Raw genomic sequence first — 24,815 nt, 5'->3', positions numbered from 1 at the left:
TTTACAACTGTTAAAGATACAGGAGCCCTGTCCTCCTTTTCATATGGTCACCCTAAGCAACTTAGAACATAAGAACAGCCCTGCTGGATCAGACCAAGGGTCCATCTAGTCCAGCACTCTGTTCACACAGTGGCCAATCAGTCATAGGCCAGGGACCAACAAGCAGGACATGGTGTGACAGCACCCTCCCACTCATGTTCCCCAGTAACTGGCGCACACAGGCTTATTGCCTAGAATACTGGAGATAGCACAAACACACTTGTACAAACTATCCTAAAAGTCATGACTTGTTTTAGGGTAGTATGTAAACTACTCTAGCTTGCCAGGTTCAGATATCACAAGCCATGATAGGTGAGAGTAATTATACTAATTTAAACAGCGCTTGACCAGCACGGTGGCTTATCTTCCCTCCGTGATTATGCAAACCCACCCTCTCTCTGCCAATTCTACTTTACAAGGTGATGGTGAGGATAAAGTGGAAGTTATGATGCCTAAAATGACACCCTGAACTTCCTGGAGGAATGGAGTCTAAAAAATGTAAATAAACAAATACTGCCCTCTGGACCTTTCCACTTTGAAAAATACCCTCCTGGTTGTGGACAGTTCTTTATGCAGGTAAATCACAATTATGGAGCGGGTGGCAGTGTGTGCTGATAAAACTGCAGTTACCTGCTTTATGGCTGCGGTATACAGTAGGCTACAAAGTCAATAAAAGATAATATGTTGCAGAAAATATTCCACGGCATCTTTCCAAGGCCACGGGTATTATTACTGTCACCTACTTTTTATTTCAGAGGTGTGAGGTATTTTGGAATCCTTCTCTCATTCTCTTTTAGAATTCCGTTGAAGTAGGTTATTGGTGCTATTTATGGACAAGGCCATCTGGTTAGAAAGAAAATGGGTGGATACAGGAATTAAATCTCGGCCTCCCATGCAGAAGTTGAACCATTGCCTAACGGCCTCGTGGGCTTGGAAGCCCAGACTAGATGCATCTTATACCGTACGGAAATTTAGTGGTCCTGTTAACCTTTTTTTTTTTAACTAGCCACAAAGCTACTGCAATCATTTGTTGAGCTCCCTCGAATAATTGGGTTAGAAGTCCCTTATGACTGTAATTCCCTACAACTTCATTTTCTTGTGGGTTAGATACAGAATAAGTTAGTCATGTTTAGTCCCATTACATAACTAACTCAAGTCCTATTGATTTCAATGGGGCTAAAGTGTGACAAACTTCCTCAGGATCAGCCCATATGACTTTATTTTATTTTTATAGCATTTTTATCCTGGCTTTTACTTTTTTTTTAATAGTGCTTTTATCTCACCAAAAGCCTCCTAGGAGGCTTACAAAGATAAAATATCAGACAGTTCCTGCTTAAGGCTTACAAGCTAAAAGACATGACACAAAAGGAATGATGATTGGGAAGGAGGAGGAAAAAAGCAAATTCAGGCACTAGATTCTTGGTTGCAGAGTTTAGCATGTACTGGACAGAGTGGAAGCACTGCTGCTTCCTTTTCCTCTGACATTCTCAGCATTGACAACTGGTAGCAGGAGTAGAGAAGTAAAAATGGGGGAAATGGATTATGGAATGCTTTATTTTAGCAAGATGAATAACATCTTTAAGACAAGGTGTTCATATATTTACTTCTCCAAATGATATCTAAAAACTATGTACAGTATCAGATTCCAATTTCTGTGCACCAAGGACAAGCAAGTGCTAATATTGCATTTTTTTTCTATTTTTCAAAAAAAATTATATCCCTCCACCCCAAAAAGAACCCCATTCTCCCCCTATGGCTTCAAAATTTCCAGAAATTTTACATGTCTAAGCAAGAGTGAGGAGGATTCTCGCTGGAGCAGAATCCAGGCATAACAGAGGGGTGCCTGACCACTGCTTTATATCCTACTTTCTTATTCTACCATTCATTTTAACACTCTGGACAGTTAAAAGCCAATTTTGTTTACATGATGCACACTTCCTCCCCTCCCCAAGCTGTGGCACACTGAGGCCTGCGCTTGGTGGTAGTTGGGCAGAAGTCCAAAGCCTCACTCAGCAGAATGGGCAGAAGGACCCCAAAAAACAGCAGGGGTTGGCTTACCACATTTTGAAGTAAGTGAAGTATTTAGCCTTGAGAAGAGAAGGCTGAGGGGAGACATGATAGCACTCTTCAAACACTTGAAAGGTTGTCACACAGAAGAGGGCTAGGATCACTTCTTGATCCTCCCAGAGTGCAGGGCACAGAATAATGGGCTCAAGTTACAGGAAACCAGATGCCAGCTGAACATCAGGAAAAACTTCCTGTTACACTAGAGGCCTTCAAGAGGCAGCTGGACAGCCATCTGTCAGGGATGCTTTGAGGTGGATTCCTGCATTAAGCAGGGGGTTGGACTTGATGGCTTTAGAGGCCCCTTCCAACTCTACTATTCTATGATTCTAATACACATTGACCATCTAAATAGGGGGACACGCAAAATCATTAAGTCTAGGATTGAGGGGGCAGACCATTATTAGGAGTCCAGGATCTAAAACGACCAAAGTGCTCCACTACCCACTAGTGGTGAGAAATTCTAGGGCAGTTCTATAGATGCAATTTCCTTGAGTTGGGGACAGTTGCACACTTACGGAGTCTTTTGCAGTAAACGGTTGCAAGGAAGAAGGTAAGTATGTATGTATGTATTTATTTATTTAAGGATTTTTATGCCGCCATTCAGCCAAAAAAGGCTCTCATGGCAGCTTACAAAGGTATTTCTTGACAGGTAGGTCTGTCGTCAATGCATCATCATTTCCAAAGCAACAATAAAGCTGCTAGACCCCAAACTCTAAATACACTGAGGGTTTTTTATTGACATTCATGATAAACTCAAAACTACACAAAATGTCAGTTACCATCCCTGATACATTTCAGGAGCTTGCAGTAGCCATTGATCATAGTGACCCATAAATAGAGTGGAGTCTACCCAAACTAGAGAAAATTATAAATTTAACTTAAATATACTTACGTATTTCAAATCCTCAATTAAAAATCCTTTTTGGTGGATCTCTTCAGAACAAATACAAGTTCAAGACCCATCAGTACAACAGAATAGGTTGGTTTGAAAGATTGCATTGTTGATTTTACTTGCCTTTAGTTCCTATACCAGAGTTATTTCATCCTCAAGTTTCTTGAACATGAGTTCTCTTCTAAATCTACTCTTACTTCCTGCCTAGGTTAGGATCGAAAGAGCCACGTAAGGAGCTGCAGCAGGAAGAGGAAGCCCAAGACGTCCCAGTGTATGCACGGAAGTGTTTGGGTGAGTATACACTCCCCAGATTCATCCTAAACTGAAATGGACAATTTGAGGATGTTATATTTTAATTAACGAAAGTCAGAAAAGTTTATTTTTTAAAAAAAATCTTGTCTGTCGAGACAGACATCTTTGAACTTTTAAATATGGTGGTTGAATTCTCACAATGAAGTTATCTGATGCTTTCTACTGCCCTGGGGGACAAGGTTGCTACTTCTGAGTTTGCCTCTGAACACATTGGGCCTGCCATTCTTGGTCCTCTTGCGTTGGAGTCTCTAGGGGCAGAAGACAAACAATTGCAAAGCAATAGAGGTGGCCGCAAGAAAAGGACTGGATAGGCAGAATGCTTTGTTCTCTACCCTGTTTATTACCCAGCTGGAGAAGTGGAATGTCCTTTGCTAACCATACAGCTGAGGAAAATTGCTAATGCTCCATAGGACAGTACTTGTTAGCACCAAACAAAAGTCAAAATAGCAAGCAAGTTTTCAAGTTCTGCTGAACTCTTTAACAGGTTGGATGGTCAATACCTAGTAAAGGTATTGCCTGGCATATTTCATAGATAGGCAAACCAGAGGTGATATGTTACCATGGAAATGAAATACTTGTCAGACTGCTTTTAACAGCTACAAAATATATGAAAAGCTTCTTTTTCTCTCTCCCAACTGAGGATGTTGTAAACTAGTGTCTGTGTGTGAACAATAGCCTGCAGTTTTGAGGCAGACCAAGGACAGAAAGAGCTGAGTTTTTAGGCTCAGTGGGCATGTTAGAGTGCAACCAGTATGTTTGTAAATAAATCCAAAATGTCAGTAAGTCTTCAGTAACCACCTTTCAAAAGATATCAACCCTGGTTAAAGTGCTGCAGTCCTCTATTTTTTCACCACTCAGAAGAAAGTAAGGAAAAGCTTTACAACTAGCAGGGTACAAAACACCACACACATGAATTAGACCAAGGATTAGTATGTATTTATGCACAATCATAAAAACAACTTTACAAGTTGAACTGGAAATTGAAAACAGAGGAAGTTAACAGCTTTTGTATATTATATTAAATAACCCAAACACCTTTTGTTTTTCCAAAAATTGGTAAAGAATAAATAATATAATTTACAATATGGTACAAAAAATAATCAGTTAAGGACAGGCATTCTTGCTTTATACATACACTATATCTGTATATTTATTATCTATAAAACAAATTCACATCTCAAAACAAGACAAAAACCCTTTAGATGATATGGCTTAACTATTATTAAAAGAAACAGCAACGAAGTCTGCTGCCAAATCCACAAGCTCTAAAGCCAGTTATCACATTTTGGCAACTAATGATAACTCACTGCTGTAGTGCTTGCAAACATTTTCACTTATTTAGCATTGACAATTCACCAAGAAGTCAGGAGGAGAGGTGTCTTTTTTTAAGGGATTGGTAACTTAAAAGTGCAGTATTTTCCTTACAAACGCATCTGACATGTGTATGTATACATGTGTTTAAAAACCCCAAACCCCAAATGCAACACTAATACCCCATAAAGCATCTGTCAAATTAGTAGACAAAACATCTTGGTAGGTATGATTTGATGCAAGTTGTTTAAGCTGGCTGGAAAGCATAAAAGAGGAAAGAGTGATAATCAAAAAGAGGTTACATAATGCCAGCTTAGAACAACTAAAAAAAGTTGAGTTGGACACAATTCACAGAGAATTTGCTCTTTCAAAATTCATTTTAGAGGCCACCAAATGAATAAAATTCCTGATGGATTCTATCCCAGTTATAAAAAACATAAAATGTTGAAGAGTAAGTTGATTGGTCAAACAAAATGCAAGCAAAATGATGTTATCACTATCCAATACAGGCACTCAAAAGATGGCTGATATGATTACTGGGTTTGGACGACATGCCATGGCTCGTCATGGGTTATTTAACTCACGATGAGCTGCTGCACCAAATTACATATGCAACCCCTGTTCAGGTGGGCTGTTGGGTAGTACGAAGAGCCCTGTTCTCTAGCAGGCATTGTTCTTGAAACCCTACATCTGGCTAGGAACACAGCTGTCTGATTCCCAGTGCCCAGTCCTATGGGTCTATAAGAAACCCTTCGTCATCACTGCATACATGCTTTCAAGTAGACCAGTTTATAACATGCTTATCTATCAACCAAGTGATATCAAAAGAACATTGAGGCATAAAGCTTTTCAGGTACCAAATACATGAATGGAAACCAGCTAACCACAGAAGAGCTTTTTCTCAATGCCTCAGGCAAATGTGAAGTAAGGCAGGACGACAATTCAGTTTAGAAGCAACCATGCCTGCAGGTTACTTAAAAGTTGCTCAAAACTGCTTGTTGTTGGTTCAAAGGGGGTTGAAACCATACAATTCAAAATTGACTCCTGCACTCAGAGAAAGTCAGAATTTTCCCTTGGCAGCTCTACAATCAATTTTGTGTCTTAAACATTTGGACGCTTAGGTAGATTCAATACTAGCAGTCTCCAAAGAGGATATACTCTTACTGTTTCACAGAGGAGTGTTAGTAATAGATAATTGACTGAAGTCAGCATTATTATTGGTTTTTAGTTTCAAGTGCACAGTCTTCATTGTTCATGTACTTTAAATGCAATATATGCAAGTCAAGGGCCAAATATCAAGTGTATTAATCTCTGTGGACAACTATGTGAAGAAATGTGGAAGAAGTTTGAGAAGGGGGAAAGGTTAAATGCACTACTCTCTAGCTATTGACAATTAGATTTAAATTGGATGTATTTGTCAGTCATTGTAAAATTTTTACAAAAATTAATGGCAAAGGAGTTGATTAGGGAGAGCTTGCAGGAAGTTCAAACTTGCGTGCAAAAACTAATTTCTAACAAGCTGGAGCTGGTATATAGGTTTCACAATAATTATTTAGTAATGAAAAAGTGGTTCCTTGCTAACTTCTGCCTACTTCTCTTGATGCTCCAATTCTGCAACAAAGGATATTAAAATTTGCTGACCTCATCACTGATAAAAATAGTTCTTGCCACATCCTATCTTCTCAAGGACTGAGGAAGCTGGTGGCAGAATGGTAATTTGTTAGCACATGAGGGACAGAGACCCGAATAGCAGATCCTATTAAGCTGCAATGCTGGCAAATAAACCACACATAGAGAGAACGAAGGGCTTCTCAAGCATATTGCAAAATCCACCCTTCCAGAAACGGGAGCATGGCAAACAGGTAAAATAACCAATTGGAGCATTAAAAGTGAGGGCTTCAAGTTGAAAAATAAACAGATGTGTAACAAAATTGCAAATCACACTAGTGTCACAAAACTTGAACAATCCACATGCATCATCTTGCTTGTTCAATGTGTTGTTGAATAAAAGCCTTCCAGAGGACAGAACAGCAAATGTGTGAAGGACAGTGATCAGAAAGTGGGCTCTTAATGAAATATTCAGGCAAAAACCTGCAGACAAATAGAATAAATATGCTCTGGCACTGCGGTATCTAGACCACGTGACTAAATGCACTTCCAAAGCCACCACTGCTACTCAACAAAGGTTTCCGATTTTCTTTTATTGTGAAAACACTTCTCATGTGCCTAAGGATGCCGTGTTGCATGCTGGGACTTCTCTGTTCTCAGGGGCTTCAGAGCTGCTGGACCACTATCATAATACACAGCATCAGGGACTGAAAAATAAGGCAGTGTGTTTCCCTAGTAATTATGGCAGAATTCTTGAAAAGGGGATTATTTTCAAAGAAGAAACAACAATGTCAGAGGAGAGCCATGCTAAAACGACAATCCTACAGAGGTGTACATGATTCTCAGCTTTTCCTGCTTTGATTTACCCATCCTGGACGCTTACTTTGTGGATAGCTTCCTGTTCCAGTAACAGGCAGATGGCTCCGCCATTCAAGAGAAGATCACAACTAAAAAAGTAATTTGTATTTAAAGCTAAGAGAGGCTTCCTAGTTCTGCAACAAAGCGGAATGCAGAGCTCACAGAGATACTAAAAGACTGCTTGATTGCCTCTGAAGATGGGGGGCACCAGGAAAAGCCTAAAATGGACAGGGGCTGATCCTGGAGTAGACGAGTCACTAGTGACTGGCAGCATTTTTGGTCCCTTTGACACAAAATGGCCATTCTGGTAGACACATCCAATGTATGTGGGTAAATTTCCAAAGTAACATTTCAAAGCAAATAATTGAAGAAGAACTACAAAGAGAGAGGGAGTATCACCAGAAAACACAGCATGTTTCCAAAGCAAAGTTGCTACTACTGTTGGTGGATGGATTCATCTTAGCCATAAATAAATGGCGTTTTGTAAATGAATTGGGTTTACATAGGTTTGCTTGCAGAAGCTGTTGAAGAACAATTTGGATCTCCATACGGGAACCCCCTTTACAGGAGAGAGGTTGGGTGCTCAGAGACTCTTTTCAGTTACAGAAGGAAAGAGAAACGGGAAAGCAGAGCTGCAAAAATTGAGCGTTTTAGTTGACTGAAGGCTAGTGCCCTCGTGTCAGAACTGCAAGGAGAAGTGGATAAAGCAGAGATTCTAACCCCACTTCCCTCGATTCGCAGGACATGATTAAAGCATCATAACTCTACTGCTGCAGGAAAGAGTACTGTAATAGCTTTTATTCTAGGAGGACTCTTCAATAAGACAATGAAGCGTGCACTTGAAAAGAAAGGAGAAAATATGCCCAAATTTCCGGAGAACTCCACAAAAAGGAAAATGTTTAATAAAGGAGTGTAGTTAAGAGACCCTTTGACAAGGGTTCTATCCCTTAATCAAAAAAATGGAATATACAAGACAAGGAGAAAAGTTGTCCAGATTTAGTCAAAAGAATACCAGCTGAGAAAGAAGGAGATTGAGATTTGTTTTGTTTTAAGGGACCTTCAGATCCTACCACAGTTTTTGTAAAGTGGGAACAGACACAGGGTTTTTCATGCTGGACTGGAATGTTAATGAACTTGAGCAAGGGAAAAAGAATTCTGGTAAAAGCATAGTGGAATTAATGGCTGCTTGAAAGTGCAAAGAATATCAATTCGACTAATTTGTCAACAATGCCAATTGCAACAGATTGAGAGAGGAGTATATGGAAATAAAAATTTAAAAGTCTTTAAAAGTCATTAAAACCACGCCCACCACCTCCCCGCGCCCCCAACCTGGCTTCCTGCTTAAATGTGGATACCACAACAAGGATTTTGGTTTACTATATAAAAACTTAGCTTGTGGGATTTCTGGCCCAGACTATTCCAGAGCATAAATCCAGGGCTGTCTTGTAAACTCTGCTTGCCACCAGCTTACATATGTCAATTCCTATAATACTGCTCCCAGTTGTATTGTTCCTAGCCTATTGCACATTCCAGGAACTGTAGACTGTTGAAGACAAACACTGATCTTCTTATGAGGCATGCTCTAGCCAGGACAACAAAGGTATCAGCTGCATAGCTATGACGTCACTCCTCTCCAGGTTACGGCCAGTTCAATGGTTTCCACCAGCCAGCTGGTTGAACGCACTTACTGAGAGAGGTCACCAATGGGAGGCCCACCACCTCCTCCATCAAAAAGGATCTCTCGGCGTGTTGGCTCAGGTATTGACAGCTCCTGGGCGAGGTCATTGAAACGAGATATGTAATCGATGCTGTTCTCATTCATCATGCAAGCCAGCTGGGAATCTACCACCTACGAGCAAAGAAGGGACGTGGAAAGAAGCATGGATTATTTTAAAGTCTGTTCATTGCCATCACCAGCTTTTTTGCTTGAACAGGTTTAAAGGTCCGGAGAAGTTGAGCTGAGGTCATGCCCAGATTAACACCAACACACAAGCTGGGTTGCGTGTTCTCCATGAGGGAACGGAAATCCTGGTCGTTGCACTGTGCATAACCACATTCTGTGCCGAGATTATTCAGATTTGTTTTGCAAATCACCACATTATTTATTCTAACAGTAATACTTGAGTCTAGAGAGTCTGAAGAGCAAAGGAGACAATAGGTCATGGTGATAAGAAATGACGAACTTGAACACTCTCAATAAGGGGAAATCCACATGTTAAAAAAAAAGTCTATGCAAAACCTAGGTGAGGGGTTCACAGGCTTGAACATGAAAAGCTCCCTGTGTATAGAAGACAACCACAGGAGAAAGGCTAGGATAGTGATCTTCTCCCTGAGGGACTAGCTTTCTACATATGAGGTGTGTGTGTGAGTATGCACACATTTAGGGCTATTCGACTATGACCTTCTTAAGAACATAAGAGCCATGCTGGATCAGACCAAGGGTCCATCTAGTTCAGCATTCTGTTCTTTCTGGAGTGTTCTATCTCATCCTTTTTCTGAACAGGTAGTTTAACTCCAGCTTGCATCGGTCATCCCTCCAATGGGCAACTGATTCTAAACTTAACAAAAACAAAATAGGCCTTTGCCTTGCAGGCTTACAATCTAAAGTTTAAAAACAAGACCCATTGTGTTTAGAGGCCCTTGAATATATTAAAATAAAAAAAGGAAAGAAGAGATTTGGATGTTCAGGGATGATAGGATGAAAAGTTTGTGTCACACCAAAATTCCTACAGAATGGACAATGACAGGAGAAGGCCTATGATATGCCCCGTCACTGCAGTGAAGGCATAACTGAGACAGGAAAAGAGGCAGTTACTCCACCAAGCAACAGGGATAAAGGTTTTAATTCTGAATTTGCATAAACTCTGCCTATTGGACAAATAGGAAGACGATACCTTCTTCCACTGATTTGAGAGAAAACACTGAGATTACAGGAATTCTAAATCGTGTGTTAAATAAATGGCAAGGTTGAGGCACACACTGAGTATACACAGCTGTCCATCCCTCCCATGCACTCTCCAGCCACGAAAAATGGAAGCAACTGGACTTTAGTGATCCCTAGTCACCCACCTGGGTCCTATAACTGAGGAGGAAAAGGTCCTTCTCCTTAGATATTTCCAGTACAACTAACATCATGGTGATTATATATTTGTTGAGCAAGATCCAGAGGCCTTCCCTGAAGGCAGTAGCATTTCTGTTGCAGGAACGCTTCATTTTCCTAGCACTCAAAAATAGTATTATCTTGTTGCTGGGAAATGTGGCCTATTCCATTATGTGCAGACTAGGCATTGACTTTGCATCAGGATTTGTGGGTTTCATCCTTCAAAAGCTAAAATGCGGTAACCACATGCTTTGATTGATTGCGTGGAGAGCGGATCATCTGGAAATTGCACTTCTACACTCACCATCGAGAAACTCTAACCTTTTCCCTCCCTCACTGAAGGCTGCACAACAACATGACATGGCCTGCACATGGACGTACCTCAGCTACATCTGCCAGAGACCGAGACACAAAGGAGTCCCGCGAGTTTCCATCCAGCAGACTCGGTCCCAATAAGGAGGTGCTGCTCGTGTTACTAATGGAGGTTGGCAACATTTTCCGGCCCTTCTCTGGTGAAAGGAAGCTTGCTGTAAAACAGAATGATCAAACAAGTCAGTCGGCAATTTGATTATTAGGTTTGTGAAAAGAACAGAAAGTAGAAGGAGCTTCCCTTCAGGCTATTTCTCCACCTTCCAATACATTATTCAAGATGTGCGCCACTTAACTTGTATTGGATTTAACTGGGTTCAAAAGCCAGTTCTCTACCCAACTGTAGGGAATGCAGTTTATTTTGGATATACGATAATACAGCCTTCCTGAACCTGGTGCCTTCTAGATGTGTTGGGACTACAACTCCCATAATCCCACAGCCAGCAGGTTGGGGAAAGTGGCACTAGCAGACATATTGTATGGTACAGAATTTGATATTGTAGCCATCTCAATTTATGTTGGGGAAAAGCAAATAAAACTTTCAAGTCTATAGTGAGACATGCTTGCGTTCGCTAAATGAGTGCGAATGTGCTCAGCTTTCGGAGTTTGCATTTTCTAGGACCATCATGTAGATTCTGAGGGAGAATTTACACAGACAAATTCTGATCCCTTCACTCCTTTGAAGACTGTATCTGGGCAGCACTGCTAAATGCATGAAGCACTGGAAAGCCATAGGTGAGAGAAACAGTATGGGGCTGGTGGTAGGAAAAGAGGTACGGCAACACTGCACAGCAGCTTGCAGGACAATCCAAGGGCAATCTATGTTTGGGACTGTGTCATTCACCCAGTGTGACATGCATCCATGTTCATTAAAAAAACCTGTATGCAAACATTGTCCATCACATTTAATTAAGGTATCTGAAATTATCTGGGTCCTCTAGTTCTCAACACTCAGCCTTGATTTGGACCTTGACAATGGGCAAAGTGGACAGCCCCTGCCACAGGAGGAAAAAAGAACAGCAGCGCAAGATGGGTAAGGTCAAGCATCCCTCCCTGTAACTCCCTGTGTAGTACCACTCACAAAACAAGCTGCTGAGGGAAGAGTCTGTGGAATCATTGGGGTACCACTGTGGATCATGGCTGGGAGAGGCGATCCAGTTCTGCTGAGGGCTGCAGGAGGGGGATGGAAGACTTTTGGAGTTGTCGCTGACATTCAGCTTGGCTGGAGATAGAGAAACGTTTTCACCTGTAAAAGGAGATGGCATAAATAGCATGACCGATTCAGCGTGTCTAAATAAGCAGGGGCTCATGTTCTTAAGGAGGCGTTGCCACCTGCTAAGGAAGAAATTACTTCCTTCCTGATTTGACTCAACCAAGTGTTTGATGTGGCCCACGTAGGAGGCAGAGGTCCAAATGACCACCTCTTAATCAGAGCAGCGCAGCAATAGTTGCCCTGTATTTGTCTTCTTGCAAAGATGACTGCAGCCAGCCAATGAGGCAACACTGTGCTTTGTATGTTTACTCTTGGAGTCTCTCCCTACTGTGGCACCTCCCAAAAATTTGTTCTCTGACCTGAATACTGATTGGGGACAATAGTGAAGCACTGCCAATCACAAGCTCTCTTTTTGTGGTTTCCCCTGCCCAGATCCAAATGAGCATGGTACAGTCCTCCACATGATTTGGGAATGTAGGTTGGGGATAGCTCGTTCTAAAGCACCACCAGTTTAGAAACCCCTTGCATGTGGAAAGTTCTGTGTAAAAAGCTTCTGATACTGATGGGGGGGGGGGGAGAGATGCTTGTTTAAAATCACTCTACATGTACATTTTAAGGTGGTTCATCTCCATGGAGGGCTGTATCACATGATCTCTTAAATGACGGAATTGTATCTTTTACAATCAGAGGCATGAACAGCTCCTACTCACTTCTTCACTTAGGGAGGGATCACACAAGCATTTTAACATGACCTAAGAATATAAGAACTGCCATGCTGGATCAGACCAAGGGTCCATCTAGTCCAGCACTCTTTTCACACAGTGGCCAACCAGCCGTCGGCCAGGGAACAACAAAGCAGGACATGGTGCAACAGCACCCTCCCGCCCATGTTCCCCAGCAACTGGTGCACACAGGCTTATTGCCTCGAATACTGGAGATAGCACTCAACCATCAGGGCTAGTAGCCATTGAGATGCAGAGGGGGAGGACATAAAAACCCAACGGCCATGAAATGCAAAAGGTACAGTCCGGGGCATTACTACGCAAAGTTCAATGTATACAAGCACAGTGACTGCAGCAGCATTTATAACAGAAGTAATAAATGCAGCCACTTCCATGGCTGCACTCAACCATCAGGGCTAGTAGCCATTGATAGCCTACTATCAAACTAATTAAGATGGAGTTTTGTCAAGAATATCTGCAGAGTTCAGTTAACTCCAAAGTATTAAGGAAGGGCTTTCTTGGTGACGGTGCCCTGTATGTGTTACTCCCTCTGCAACAGGTTAAGTAATCTTCATTTTTATCTGTGTGCCAGTAGCAACTGAAGACATTTCTCTTTAAACAACCACTTGATTCTGCTGTTGTGTAATTTAAGTTACTGATCGTTAGTTTTGGGTCCATGTTTTTGCTGCTGCTTTTAACTTTTTATAGATGCACTTTAATTGTTTTTATTGTAACGATTCAATATTTGTTGCATTTCTAATATTTTGTAAATGGTTTTGAGTGGTCTATACATTCTTGTATAAACAGTAAGATAAGCAAACAAATGCAACACCGCTGCTGGAGAACCTGTAATGCGTGTAAAATATGCAGCCAACTTGAAAGACAATACTGCTACAGTCAAATCCTAAAAAGAACACAAAGGTAAAAAGGAGCAGCTGCCAAATCAAAATGTGGTGATATTACGGATACTTAACCACCGATAACCATTTAGCTTAGCTTTGCCTCTTACCGTATTGACCAGAGCTGATAGCTATTTCAATGATAGAGTCACTGATCTGCGTGGCGGGCTCTCCTTGAGACAAAACATCTTCAGGGGGTCCAGGAAGAGAGATGTCCAGTAGAGCAGAGACATTAGGAGGAGACAGGTGGGTACTGGAAGCCTCAGATGTGGGAAGTGGAGGTGTGGAGAGACCATTCTGGAGAGAGGTTTTGGGCAGTTCCGGTAGAGAAAGGACTGGTGTTCCCTGTGGTGAGAACAGTATCGTTATTTGTATGCATTTTCGGAATTGGTTGCACTGGCTTCTTGCTGTTAGGTACAGGAGCCTGCCAGGACCACGTAGCAAAGTCAGGATGACTGTGTCACTGCTAGTTACTTCTGTGGCAGGAATGCATGTGTCATTCAGAGATGTGCCCGGATGCTTCATCTCTCTGTCCTTCAGTAGGACAGCAAAAGGGAAGCATTCAGAACAGTTTCTTTGCTATGGAACTTGTCTGCAGACAGATAGATGGGTGCCTGGCTTATGTTTCTTGTCTTTTTGGCTGCAAGGGGTTGCAGAATGGAAGTTTTTGAAAATCAGCACTAGGAAGCTCAAATTTTGATTCCACGCAAAGCTCTGTCATGCAACACAACCCTCCCACCGCTCCCCGTGTTTGTTTGGATCCTCCACAAGCTTTACGTATGTGAAGGTCTAGTAGTTGTTAGTTTGGAAGCTGATGCTCTACCTGGAACCCATCAGGGATTGCCTCCTCCCCAGGATGTGATGGTAGTCCAAGGAACGGAACCCGACATTCGCTGCTCGAACCCTGGAAAGTGCAACAGAGTGACAGAGTTAGATGCCCAGAGGACAGCAAATGAAAGCTTAGAAAGGAAAGCTGTAACATGTCTGCTCCACCACTACAATGGTGGAAATATGCAGTGACCCCCCCAAAAAAACCACAGTGCTAAAGAAACTCAAATCCAGAATTTGAATTTACTGAAGCCTATTATAAAAGTCTAATCATGACCTGTCCAACCTGGTCCTTCCTGTGGAAACTTCTGAACCCGAACACTGTATTCCTGGCTACACAGAAAGTTGAAACTTCATTCAGCTGAACACAATTACAGCGCTGTTTCAGAATTTCCCTGTCAGCCACAACTACAACCTCCATAGTTCCTGATCATTCGCCATGCTGGCTGGGGCTGGTGGAAGCAGTAGTCCAAAAGAAGTAGAGGGCATTGTGAGGTTACCCTCCCCTGTTGCAAGTAATTCTACAAGAAGCAATAAACCTTAACAGGGCTGAATGGGAAAAGGAAACTCACTGCCACAGAAGCTATGGAGCCTGTGTTCTGATGTGCCAACGTTGAGTCTTGTCCGGTGGCCACTGCATCCGGCGACAACGGGGAAACACCTGACAAACCTTCGGTAGCCAGAACAGGCAGAGGACTGCCAGGGATAATACCAGCACTTTTGGCTGCCAAATCGATAGCACCTTTGAGCAGAGAACAGGGAAATGTTAAGAGGGAGGCTTCCTTCATCTGTTCAGAAAGCCCAACTGTACGCACTGCCTCGTCTTATCAACGCCTAAAAAAAAAAGCTGAATGCTCCTGTAGTAGGAGAGCAAGGTTATTTTTTTAGTAGTTCTGCCTACCATTTATTTATTAATACAGTTCACCAATTTAGCTTTAAGAGTATTCTCATTCTTTACTCTCCCATTTAAATAATATTTAAAACTTCGCTTTCCATTGACTTCCACTTAAAATCTCTCTGATCCTGATGATATACGTCAACTGCTTTACCCAAACTGGTGCCCTGCAGATGTGTTGGACTACAACTCCCATTGGCCATGCTGGCTGAGGATGATGGAAGTTGTAATCCAACACATGTGGATTGGAGGAGGTTGATCTTGGTTCAAAATAGCTTAGGCCAAAATGTAATTTATGCTTATTGACCATAACAGAAGATCTAATAGGGCTGCAAGACAAAAGACAACTAGCATAACATTCTACCACTAAATGTGCACCCTGGACATTCTGTTTTTGCTGAGAAACCTACTAGATAGATGGTTAGTAGCTTGAGCTGGAAGGATCTTGGGAACGATGGGGCGGGTCACAGCAGCCTTAGTAAGCGATGACTGGATTGGCCGAAAAGATCCTCTTCCTGAGAAGAAAGAATTAAAAACTTTTTTAAAAAACTTGCCCCACTGTTAACAGCTTTTTGAAGTAGCCTGACCAATACACCCCTCTTTTCAGCCACAGAAAATGCCTTCATTAGGGTCAAATAAATTGCCAGATAAACAGAATGCTGACTGCTAGCATGATAACAAAGATTCACAGAGCTGGAGCAGGCAGGAGTGAAAATGGGGGAGTCTCTTGCCACTGAGGGAACCAAGCATGACATCAGCTTGAGGCTGCTGTGAAGAAGGAAAGTTCCTTGTTGGGGGTCATTAGAAAAGGAAACTGCCAATATCAATGACTACTAGTCATGATGGCTATATATTGGGGCTTTTGGCACAACATGACACCCCGCTGTGGCCTGGGGTGAGGCTGCAATGCATGCAGCTGCCATTTTGAATATGCAACCACCACTCGGGGGCGTTGTTGTGTCATGTGATGTATGGGTGATGTAAGGAATTAAACAACCCTCACACAACCCATGGATTGTTTTAGGGTTATGTAAGGGATGTTTAACCCTCTCATTACCAACTTCGCTGAGTTTGCACAACATGATAACGAGCTGCGGTGTGTCATCTGAAGCTGGTCATTCCCTTTAGTACCAGAGACAGTATGCCTCTGCAATGCCAGTGGTTGGGGAACTTAAGTGGGAGGGTGCTACTGGATTTATGTCCTTCTTCTGGTCTTCCCACAGGCATCTGGTTGGCCATTGTCCAAACAGAATGCTGGACCAGATAGGCCTTTGGTCTGATCCAGCACAGTAATTCTTACGTTCTTATTTGCCTGATCCTCCCTCTGAAGCAAGTGGGAAGAGTAAATCACTCCTACGTAACCTCCATCACTGAAGACGAATGCCATGCTACTGTTGAACTATAGGACACATCCAGCATTAAAGCAGAGGATTTTTCAAATGCAAGGCAATGTGTTCATCGTCACCTACCACTAGGGTTTAAATAAAACTGGGTTGGATCCAAACTTAGTCACACTTATGACTAATTTAAGCTCCAATGATTTCAATGGGTCTGTTCTAAGTATGACAAGTCCTGATCCAACCTCATAACAATGTTACCTATGAAGTTGCAACATTCAGGAAAAATACTAAAAGGAAATTAAAAAAGCAAACCAATGGCAGTGAACCCAATACAAATTTATCAAGTTCACATGAACCACCAAGTAGAGTCTGGCCCAAATTTCATTTCCACTGTCAAACCAAACGTGATTTTTGTTTCAATGCTTTCACCCACAATAGTATCTTTTTGAATGAGGAGGAAGTCCATGAACGGAAATGGAGGAGCAGAGAAATGCAGGCTTTAAGTTCTCTAAATCTGCTTGTTCCTTGGGCACCCGCTCACCACCTCTCGCCCTAGCCTACTTCACAGGGGTGTTGAGAAGGATAGCAGGATCCCACACATGCTTGGTTAGAGTCAGGAGCCTCCAATTTTCATGGGGCTTATCGCCCTGTACACGTGCTTAGAATGGCATTTTTGAGTGGATTCCAAAGTTCCTTAGAGGAAAGGTGGGATGCACATGTAACAAGCCAAACAGCGACCCACCCTCATAGGGTTGTTGGGAAGGCAAACTCAACAAGCCAATGACTGTAAAGTGCTCCACAGGAATACTCATTGGTGGGAGAGGCTGAAATGAGTCATTTCTGGTGGAAGAGTAGCCAAGATCCCTCTGGCCCTCTTCTATTTTCCAATTCACCACCAGGCAGACTGAACACCCCATTCAGAGGATGTACACACATCTGAAGCTCACCTGTGACAGAAGAGTTGGATAAGATGGAGAAGGAACAGACATGTTGGGAGGAGTTTCCAGATGGCCTAGGTAGCAGTGTTCTCTGAGAGGGGAAAGGAAATACAGTTTTAACAAATAAGATCTTGGTAAGAGGTCAATTCTCCCTAGGCTACATTTACAATCACTCGGGTGCTACAGACATTATATTTTTCATCATACTCACTAGACCGGGGACAGGACCTTTCTAGTTTTTGAAAGTTCCCTTCCCTCAGGGGTAGTCAGTTAGAATCTCTGTCTTTCTAATACCTCCTTCTCTCCCCCAGTCCTCTTCTTCCTTTCCCAGCAAGCTGCTGGAAGGTAAACAAATCACTCATGCCAGATGTCTGAACCGATTGCTTGCAGAGGGCTTTTGAAAACACGTTGCGGGATGCCCACTCCTGCTCTAGACAATGCCTTTAAGAGGTCAGAATCAAGGGAAAGCAGAGAGAAATCAAGGGAAAGCAGAGAGTATGAGAAGAGCCCAGTTTCGCAAGATCTCTCATACTCCAGACTGCCTCATCCAAGCAATTACAAAGAAGTGGATCTAGGTTTCTCAACTCATGTTTGCGCATATCCTGTTTGAAATGCCTACTGAAATTGTTCAGAACTAAAGCTGGAACAGCCTGTCCTAGCTGAGCATCCCTGGCAATGCTTGCACAATAGAAAGCAGACAGTCACATAGTAGAAAACCATCATATCTGTCCACAGGGATGGGGGGAAAGCCCTAAGAAAATCGTTGATGAACCTACTCAGCCCACAAGAGATACATTTCAGTACATCATTTTCTCTGACCTGTACTACCAGTGGCTTCCGCAGGTGTCTGCTACGCAGTTTCCTTGGCTTTGGCAAGAAGAAATCGGATTGCATCTGAAGAGAAACAAAAGGCAGGTTGTGACACGTATCATTTTGCTCACCCAGCGTGAGTCTTATTGCTTTGCCACCCACATGAAAGGAACCTCCAGAAGCTCTAAGCTGCAGGGGATATGGTGCTTTAATATACACACTTCGTTAGACACTGCTTTATAACTCCCTAATCCATGGTAGAAGGTATCCAAACCAAACTGCTGAAATGGCAAGCAGGCAGAGCAAGAGAGACAAAGAACCCCTGTTGCTTGCAGAGCAAGCAGAACCAGAACTTTCGGCAGAAGTGGGATGGAGCGCTCCTTCCACCAGAAGGGGGAAAGCTTATTCAAAGTTGCACGGTGCTACCTTTGGAGTGAGCGGAAGGACATCAGGGTACCCACTTAAACTGACAGAGAAACAATGAAGCAATAGAACACTATGGAGTGGGTTATGTCCCCTGCTGGGTTGGGACCCCAGCTGGGTCAACATTCAAGCCTTTGCCAAGCACTGAGCAGAAAATCGGGGTCCCAAATTGGAGGTGGAGAGGGAGGAAGAGCTCCAGACGGAGCTTCGCCAGGGACTGGATGATGTCAGCCCCCCCCGCCCACCTGTTGTCATCTGGCTGAGGGGGTCCTCTAGTTCCCCCCCCCTTCAACAGTTCCATGCTTTTGCTTTGAAGCTCAACATACACCTGAATAAACTTACACTGATTGTGTCCAAGCGCTGCCGGAAGGATAGCTCCGTTTCTTTGCTTTGCAAGAAAAGCTTCCCGTGCCTGCTGTTGGGTGGGAGAGTTGTGGGAACGGCAAAGAGGCCGCCGTCTGCATCAGCACTTCCGGAACTTGAAGGACCAGCCACCAAGAGGGGTCGAGAGGGGTTTCTCAAACCTGGGAGGATGCAATCAAAACACAAGTAGTAATTTAATGAAGTTATAATGACAGGGTTAATTTACACTGGGGAAATGTCTGCAGGCAAAGGAGCACTTCCACAGATGGGTTTTTCAGAAAGACTGAGAGCCCCTTTTAATCAGGAATTGATCATGAGTCTTCCTGGAAAAACTGCTGAGAATGACCCTGTGAACCTGCCCTTGATTAAAATGAGCATATGAGCAACAAACTACAACTCAGGTGTGTAACAACAACAACAACAAGTTTATTTGTGTAGCAAAAGCCATTACAATAAACAAGATTCTTAAACAAAAGCAAGATATACATCAAATTTAAAACAATAATACAACCTAACAGTAAAGGATTACTCATCATCAAGGCAGTTCAACTTGTCACAGAATTTCCTGCTTAGTATTGCTGCTCTGAAAGCAAAACGGGCCACTCAGGTGTGTGTATTCTGACAACAGTAATTCAGAATTCCAACTTCAACTGCCCCCAGCACTACCGTGCTTCCAACAGTCTTACTTCCACATTCCTATTATGATGCAGGACATGCCAGGACATAATTGCTTGGATGCACAATTATGTACTGAATATCATGGCAATAAAACTGCCCAGCTAATATCATAATACACTATTACCACCGCCACCACCAGTCTCAAGCTGTTCAGTTTACAATCAAAGAGAGCCATCAATGTAGGCGACACAGGAAAATAATTTGCAGTCACACATGCTCTAGTCCAGAGGTGTAAATCCATTTTTGGGTGGTGAGTGAATTGCCCTCCCACTAACTCTCCACAGCTGGATAAGGTCAGTGGGCACGGCCACATCCACTGACATCATTGCCCACCCATTTTGCCTTTCTTTGTGCTGAGAGAGGCACTGAGCTCTGTGCCTCTCTCAGCACAGAGAAAAGGACTTGGCCTGTGCTGGGAGGAACAGCTGACTTTCCTGTCGTTCGTCTGGATCTCTGGTGTTATCTTTGATCTGGGATCAGAAAAACAGCGGAGATTCCTCGGCAGCCAAGCCCTAGCCCCTGGAGAACCCAAAGAGGCTCCACGGGCAGGATGCAGAACCTACACGGGCCAGGTTTAGGCCCACAGGCCAGAGGTTATGCATCTCTGCTCTAGTATCTTCCAGATTAGTTTACAAGAACATGCTCTACTTGGGACTATCCTTGAGGACAACTAGGAAACTGGTTCAGAATGTGTCTGCCAGTCTGTTAAGTGACAGACTGTCTGTTAACAGTCTGTTAACTACATCAGGCTGTATATTTTGTTCCATCTGCATTGGTTAATAGTTTTCCCCCTGGGTTCTGGTTTTGACTTTTAAAGCCCTACATGGCTCTAACGCTGTGGCCCAATTTAGATACTTGCACACACAAATAATAATCACGGAATCTGGGCTTCCACGTTGCAGAATTTGGAGAGGGTTACTGCACTATACAGGGTTTATTTCTCTCCGTGATGGACTCACCTGAGGAGCTGGAAGTGGCACTGGGGGAAAAGGTCTTCTTGTGAAGGGCAGGCTGATTGCGTGCACAGCCTGGACTCCTGGTGCTGATGGCAATCACCTTCCCAGGAGGGGTCAGGGCATGCTCCTCTTGAGTGGGCTTTATAGGGGATGTTGCAACGGAGTTCATTTCAGGGGTCTGAAAAGGAAGAGGAAATAGGTGAGTCTAAATAGCTGCATGTTGAAAGGAACAAAATATGACTGCCCTAGACACTGGGGAGTGTTCCCACGGCAAGCTTGGTCTTATCACCTTCTTCCTTGTGCTCTGCCAAGTGGTCAAATGGATGCACATCTGGCATAAACTAGACGTGTGCTTTTGCCTTGCAGCTGATGACGCGTTCTGTGCTCAAAAGTATACAAACTCCTACATTAACAACAGACATTCCAAAGAACATATAGAACCGCTATGCTGGACAGACCAACGCATTATGCAAGCTCCACATCCTCCCTGTAGATGATGGCTAGAGATATTGCTTTTAAAAGCAGCAACAAAAATCCAGCAATTAAGGAATATAAATAACAGAGCCATTAAGGAATATAAGTAACAGAGCAGCTGAGATCTCAGCCAGAGCACCGGGGTGATGTCATGTGATGTCTCTTAGTTAATCTGCAGCACCTTCTTGATAAGCAGAAATAGACTGCCTACAACAGGAGTGGTTAACACATGGCCCATGGGCCGCGTGCAACCTCCCCAGTTGACATTGTTGCCGCAGAAATCCCAGCGATTCTGCCAAGGAACAGGGCATGTAGGGATGGCTCACCCCTCACGCATCCTGTTTCTCTGGAGAAACAGGCTGTTGAGGTTTCAGCGACAACATCCAGTGGGGGAAAGAGGGGTGCAGCCCCTGAAGGGTTCCAGGGTGATGGTCAATGTGGCCTCCCAAGACATTGGCCACTCCTGGCCTACAAGAAACACTTCTAATGAACCTGCAAAGGCGCACAAAATTAAACCAACAAACGTTACAGAAAGGCTAGCGAATATTTTCACTTCCACCCATTACAGCACTTCATCAAAAACGGAAGAGCCACAAAAAACAAACATCTCCTTTACTTGCAGCGTCACCAATTGAAATGTCGCATTACTGAGTTTAATTGATGGGAGCCAACTTATCGACTGATTCAATTCGAGAATTGCCCCCGACGGGTTTGCCTGGTGGCCACTGGTGACTAGGAATTGATCCCATGCAGTCAGGTGTTCATCTAGAACAGGGGTGGACAACTCATGGCCCTCCAGATGTTTTGGTCTATAACTCCCACCATCGCTCGCCACTGGCTACTCTGGCCAGGACTGAAAGGCGTTGCGGCCCTCCAGACGTTTTGGCCTGCAAGTTGACCATCCCTAATCTAGGCATGCATGACATCCCCACCCCACCACATAAGCATCTATTTAGTTATTTTTTAAAAAGGCCAGAAATCCATTGCACATGCTCAGGGCAAGACCGAGTCAGCTTCAATGTGCAGCACCTGCTTGCTTTGTTTTGCAAGCCGGGATAGCAGTTTTGTTCATTTCGAACCTAATTGCAACAAGCTTACTCTGCTCTTTATCTCCTTTTGTCCACCCTTTCCTGCCAGCCAGGGGTTGAGTCATTGCCAATCCACAAGTAATTAGCTCTTACAGCCCAACTGTGTGTGTGATTAACCAGACGCAAGTCCCACTAGATTCAATCGCACTTTCTGATGGTCCAAGTAAATATGCGTAAGATTGCAGCCTCCGTGTGTGTGAGACAGACAGACAGACAGACACACACACACACAAGGTGTTCAGAGTGAGGATTTATTGTTCCTGCTCTGGCTACTTGGTGATGAGGAAATGCACTTGGACAACATTCAGATACTCTCAGTCATTGGAATGAACCTGCAAAGCCCTGGATAGTTGGGTGGGAATGGACAAGGAACATCCCATCAGCACAGTGCTGCTACATCTTGATTTGGGCAGAAAAATAAACAGCTTTTCTCTGAATTTAGCCACACATGCACGCACACACACACACGCTCTTGTCATTTTCAGCTGGAGGATAGGGGCTCTGAGCACGAGTCCAAATTACACTTACTGGTTTGGGGTTCACTTCAGTGGAGATGAGTTTTAAGAGGCAGTTGAGGAGATTCTGCTTGTGACAGGCGGCGGACGGAGGGACAGATTTCGGGTTGGGCATCTGCTCTCTGGCATCCTGGATTTCCGGCCCCAAGATAGCCAGCCAGTCGTACTCCAGCTGCAACTTGTTCGGCTTGCCCATCATGAGGTAGACTTCAGCCAAGGTAAGGCTCTCAGAGGTCCGCAGGCTCCATCCCTCCTCTCTGACCTGCTGCGCAAGGCGGCTCGGGTCATCCTTGAGAGACTTTGCGACCAATTGTCCCTGAGGTGGCGGCAGTGAGGTGTTGAGCTTCTCCTGAGCATCCTCCGTGGCGGTGTCAGAGAGCTCCTTTGTGCACAATTCCACCGGCGGTCCGCAGCAGTGGAGGGCCTGAGTTTCGCATCTGGACGGGCCGCAGCTGGCCAATGCCGCCCCGCCTCTTGCCAGCCGTGTGGGACTGAGGCAGCCGGCCTCTGCGCTGCTAGGCAAAAGCTTCCCAGGAGGGGAGCTCCCCGGCAAGGCGAAAGCTTTCCCGTTCAGTCTGTCCGTGCAAAGACACTTCTCGGGGACAATGAGGTCCTGGCAGGACTTCATGTACCGAGGAAACGGGTCAAGCAAAGAGAGCTCCTCCAAATCGGGGGGGATGCTGCCGCAGTCACAGTTTGTGCTGCCGGGGGATGACCCAGCCAGTGCCTCCCTCCCCTCGGCATAATGGGTTGTGGGAACTGGCTTCTCCAGACTCCCACCCGGGTCCTGAAGCCCGGAAGGCTGTTTATCGAGACCGTGCACAACACCGAGACTTGGGGACGCGCCTTCCATCAGCCCAGCCTCTGGGGAGCCGTCTTCAGTGTTTGCAGCTGCATCAAGGGTGGACTGAGTGTTCCTGCTTGCTTCTGTAGTACTCTCTGCCCGGGTCCCGCCCCGGACTTCAGTTCCCCGTGGGTATTTCACCTGCCCTCTGGCTGTCCCCTGGCCGCTCTGTATGCCCAGGATTTGGGCAGGTGGTAGCAAATGAGAGTCCTTTGCATTCTGCTTGCATCTGCCAGATTCCTGCCAATGCACTGTACAGAAAGCTTTGGAGTGGACAACCCTGGCAACTCCAGGGAGAGGCGTCAGCGTACAGTTCTCTCCCGGAAAGAGATGGAGCATCACTTTCTCTTCGGAATAGCTGCCACTTGCTTCGGAATTCCTGGCATCTTGTAGCTGCCTTTCTGCTAGTGTTTTACGCTAAATATAGGACGTTAAGGATTACAGCAATATTGCAATAGGAGAGGAAGCCTCTCTATCATTCCCCCTCATGCCCAAATCAGTGGAAGGAAGGTGAATTTGACTGCAACACTATTATTTATTTATTTATATATATAGCACCATCAATGCACATGGTGCTGTACAGAGTAAAACAATATAATAGCAAAACCCTGCTGCATAGGCTTACATTCTAATAAACTCATAAGAAGAACTGCTCCCAGAACACACACACACACACACACAAAGATCAAGGAGAGAGAGACAAACTTCTGAGCAAGAATAAAGGATACAATGCGCACTTCATGGAGAGCCCACTTCTGTTTCAGGAACTCAATGAGGCTGGATACCTTACGATGCAGCTCCACGATCATTCTGGAAAGCCATGCAGGAAAGAGGAATCATCAGTGGAGAACATAAGAAGAGCCCTGCTGGACCAGACCGATGGTCTCTCTCATCCAGCATTCTGTTCACACAGCAGCTGACCAGCTGACCACAAGAAAACCACAAGTAGATGACTGCAACCGCATAGGGCCATCAGAACTACTAGCCATGGATTGCCTTCTCCTCCAGGAATTTGCCTGTCCCCCCTTCTAAAGCCATCCAAATTGGTGGCCATCACTAGGTCTTGTGGTAGCGAATGCCATAGTTTGACCAAGCACTGTGCGAAGAAGTCCTTCCTTTTATCTGTCTTGAATGTCCGATTGGGTTCTAATATTATGAAAGAGGAAGGAGTCAGTAAATGATAGCCCAGTGACAGTGTGCTAAGTTCTCAAATAAGCCAGGGGTGCACAACTTTTTCACCCGATACTTGGGGATCAGGGGACGCACACAAGCG

At 44.1% G+C, this 24,815-nt stretch overlaps 1 protein-coding gene across 2 annotated transcripts in view; it reads right to left on the bottom strand.

The window, feature by feature from the left end:
- Window positions 1-4,224: 4,224 nt before the first annotated feature.
- The window catches only part of CRAMP1 (cramped chromatin regulator homolog 1), a 40,453-nt gene continuing 19,862 nt past the window's right edge, over window positions 4,225-24,815 (bottom strand). The window contains exons 9-22 of one of the 2 annotated variants that reach the window (XM_063143589.1): window positions 24,271-24,352; window positions 22,712-23,959; window positions 20,625-20,799; window positions 18,967-19,148; window positions 18,211-18,285; window positions 17,401-17,482; window positions 15,524-15,628; window positions 14,791-14,960; window positions 14,214-14,294; window positions 13,501-13,735; window positions 11,638-11,802; window positions 10,569-10,714; window positions 8,776-8,936; window positions 4,225-4,873 (exon numbers count right to left, since the gene is read on the bottom strand). In XM_063143589.1, coding sequence (XP_062999659.1) covers window positions 4,819-4,873; window positions 8,776-8,936; window positions 10,569-10,714; window positions 11,638-11,802; window positions 13,501-13,735; window positions 14,214-14,294; window positions 14,791-14,960; window positions 15,524-15,628; window positions 17,401-17,482; window positions 18,211-18,285; window positions 18,967-19,148; window positions 20,625-20,799; window positions 22,712-23,959; window positions 24,271-24,352 — 2,962 coding nt within the window. In that variant the 3' untranslated portion in view covers window positions 4,225-4,818. Of the gene's footprint in view, window positions 8,937-10,568; window positions 10,715-11,637; window positions 11,803-13,500; window positions 13,736-14,213; window positions 14,295-14,790; window positions 14,961-15,523; window positions 15,629-17,400; window positions 17,483-18,210; window positions 18,286-18,966; window positions 19,149-20,624; window positions 20,800-22,711; window positions 23,960-24,270; window positions 24,353-24,815 lie in introns of both variants that reach the window. The other variant, XM_063143590.1, reaches the window with a different exon arrangement.

The sequence above is a fragment of the Elgaria multicarinata genome, chromosome 17 (genome assembly GCF_023053635.1).
Source record: "Elgaria multicarinata webbii isolate HBS135686 ecotype San Diego chromosome 17, rElgMul1.1.pri, whole genome shotgun sequence".
Lineage (NCBI taxonomy): Eukaryota > Metazoa > Chordata > Lepidosauria > Squamata > Anguidae > Elgaria > Elgaria multicarinata.
The sequence above is the reverse complement of the archived record's forward strand: the minus strand, read 5'-3'. Positions and strand labels throughout refer to the sequence as shown.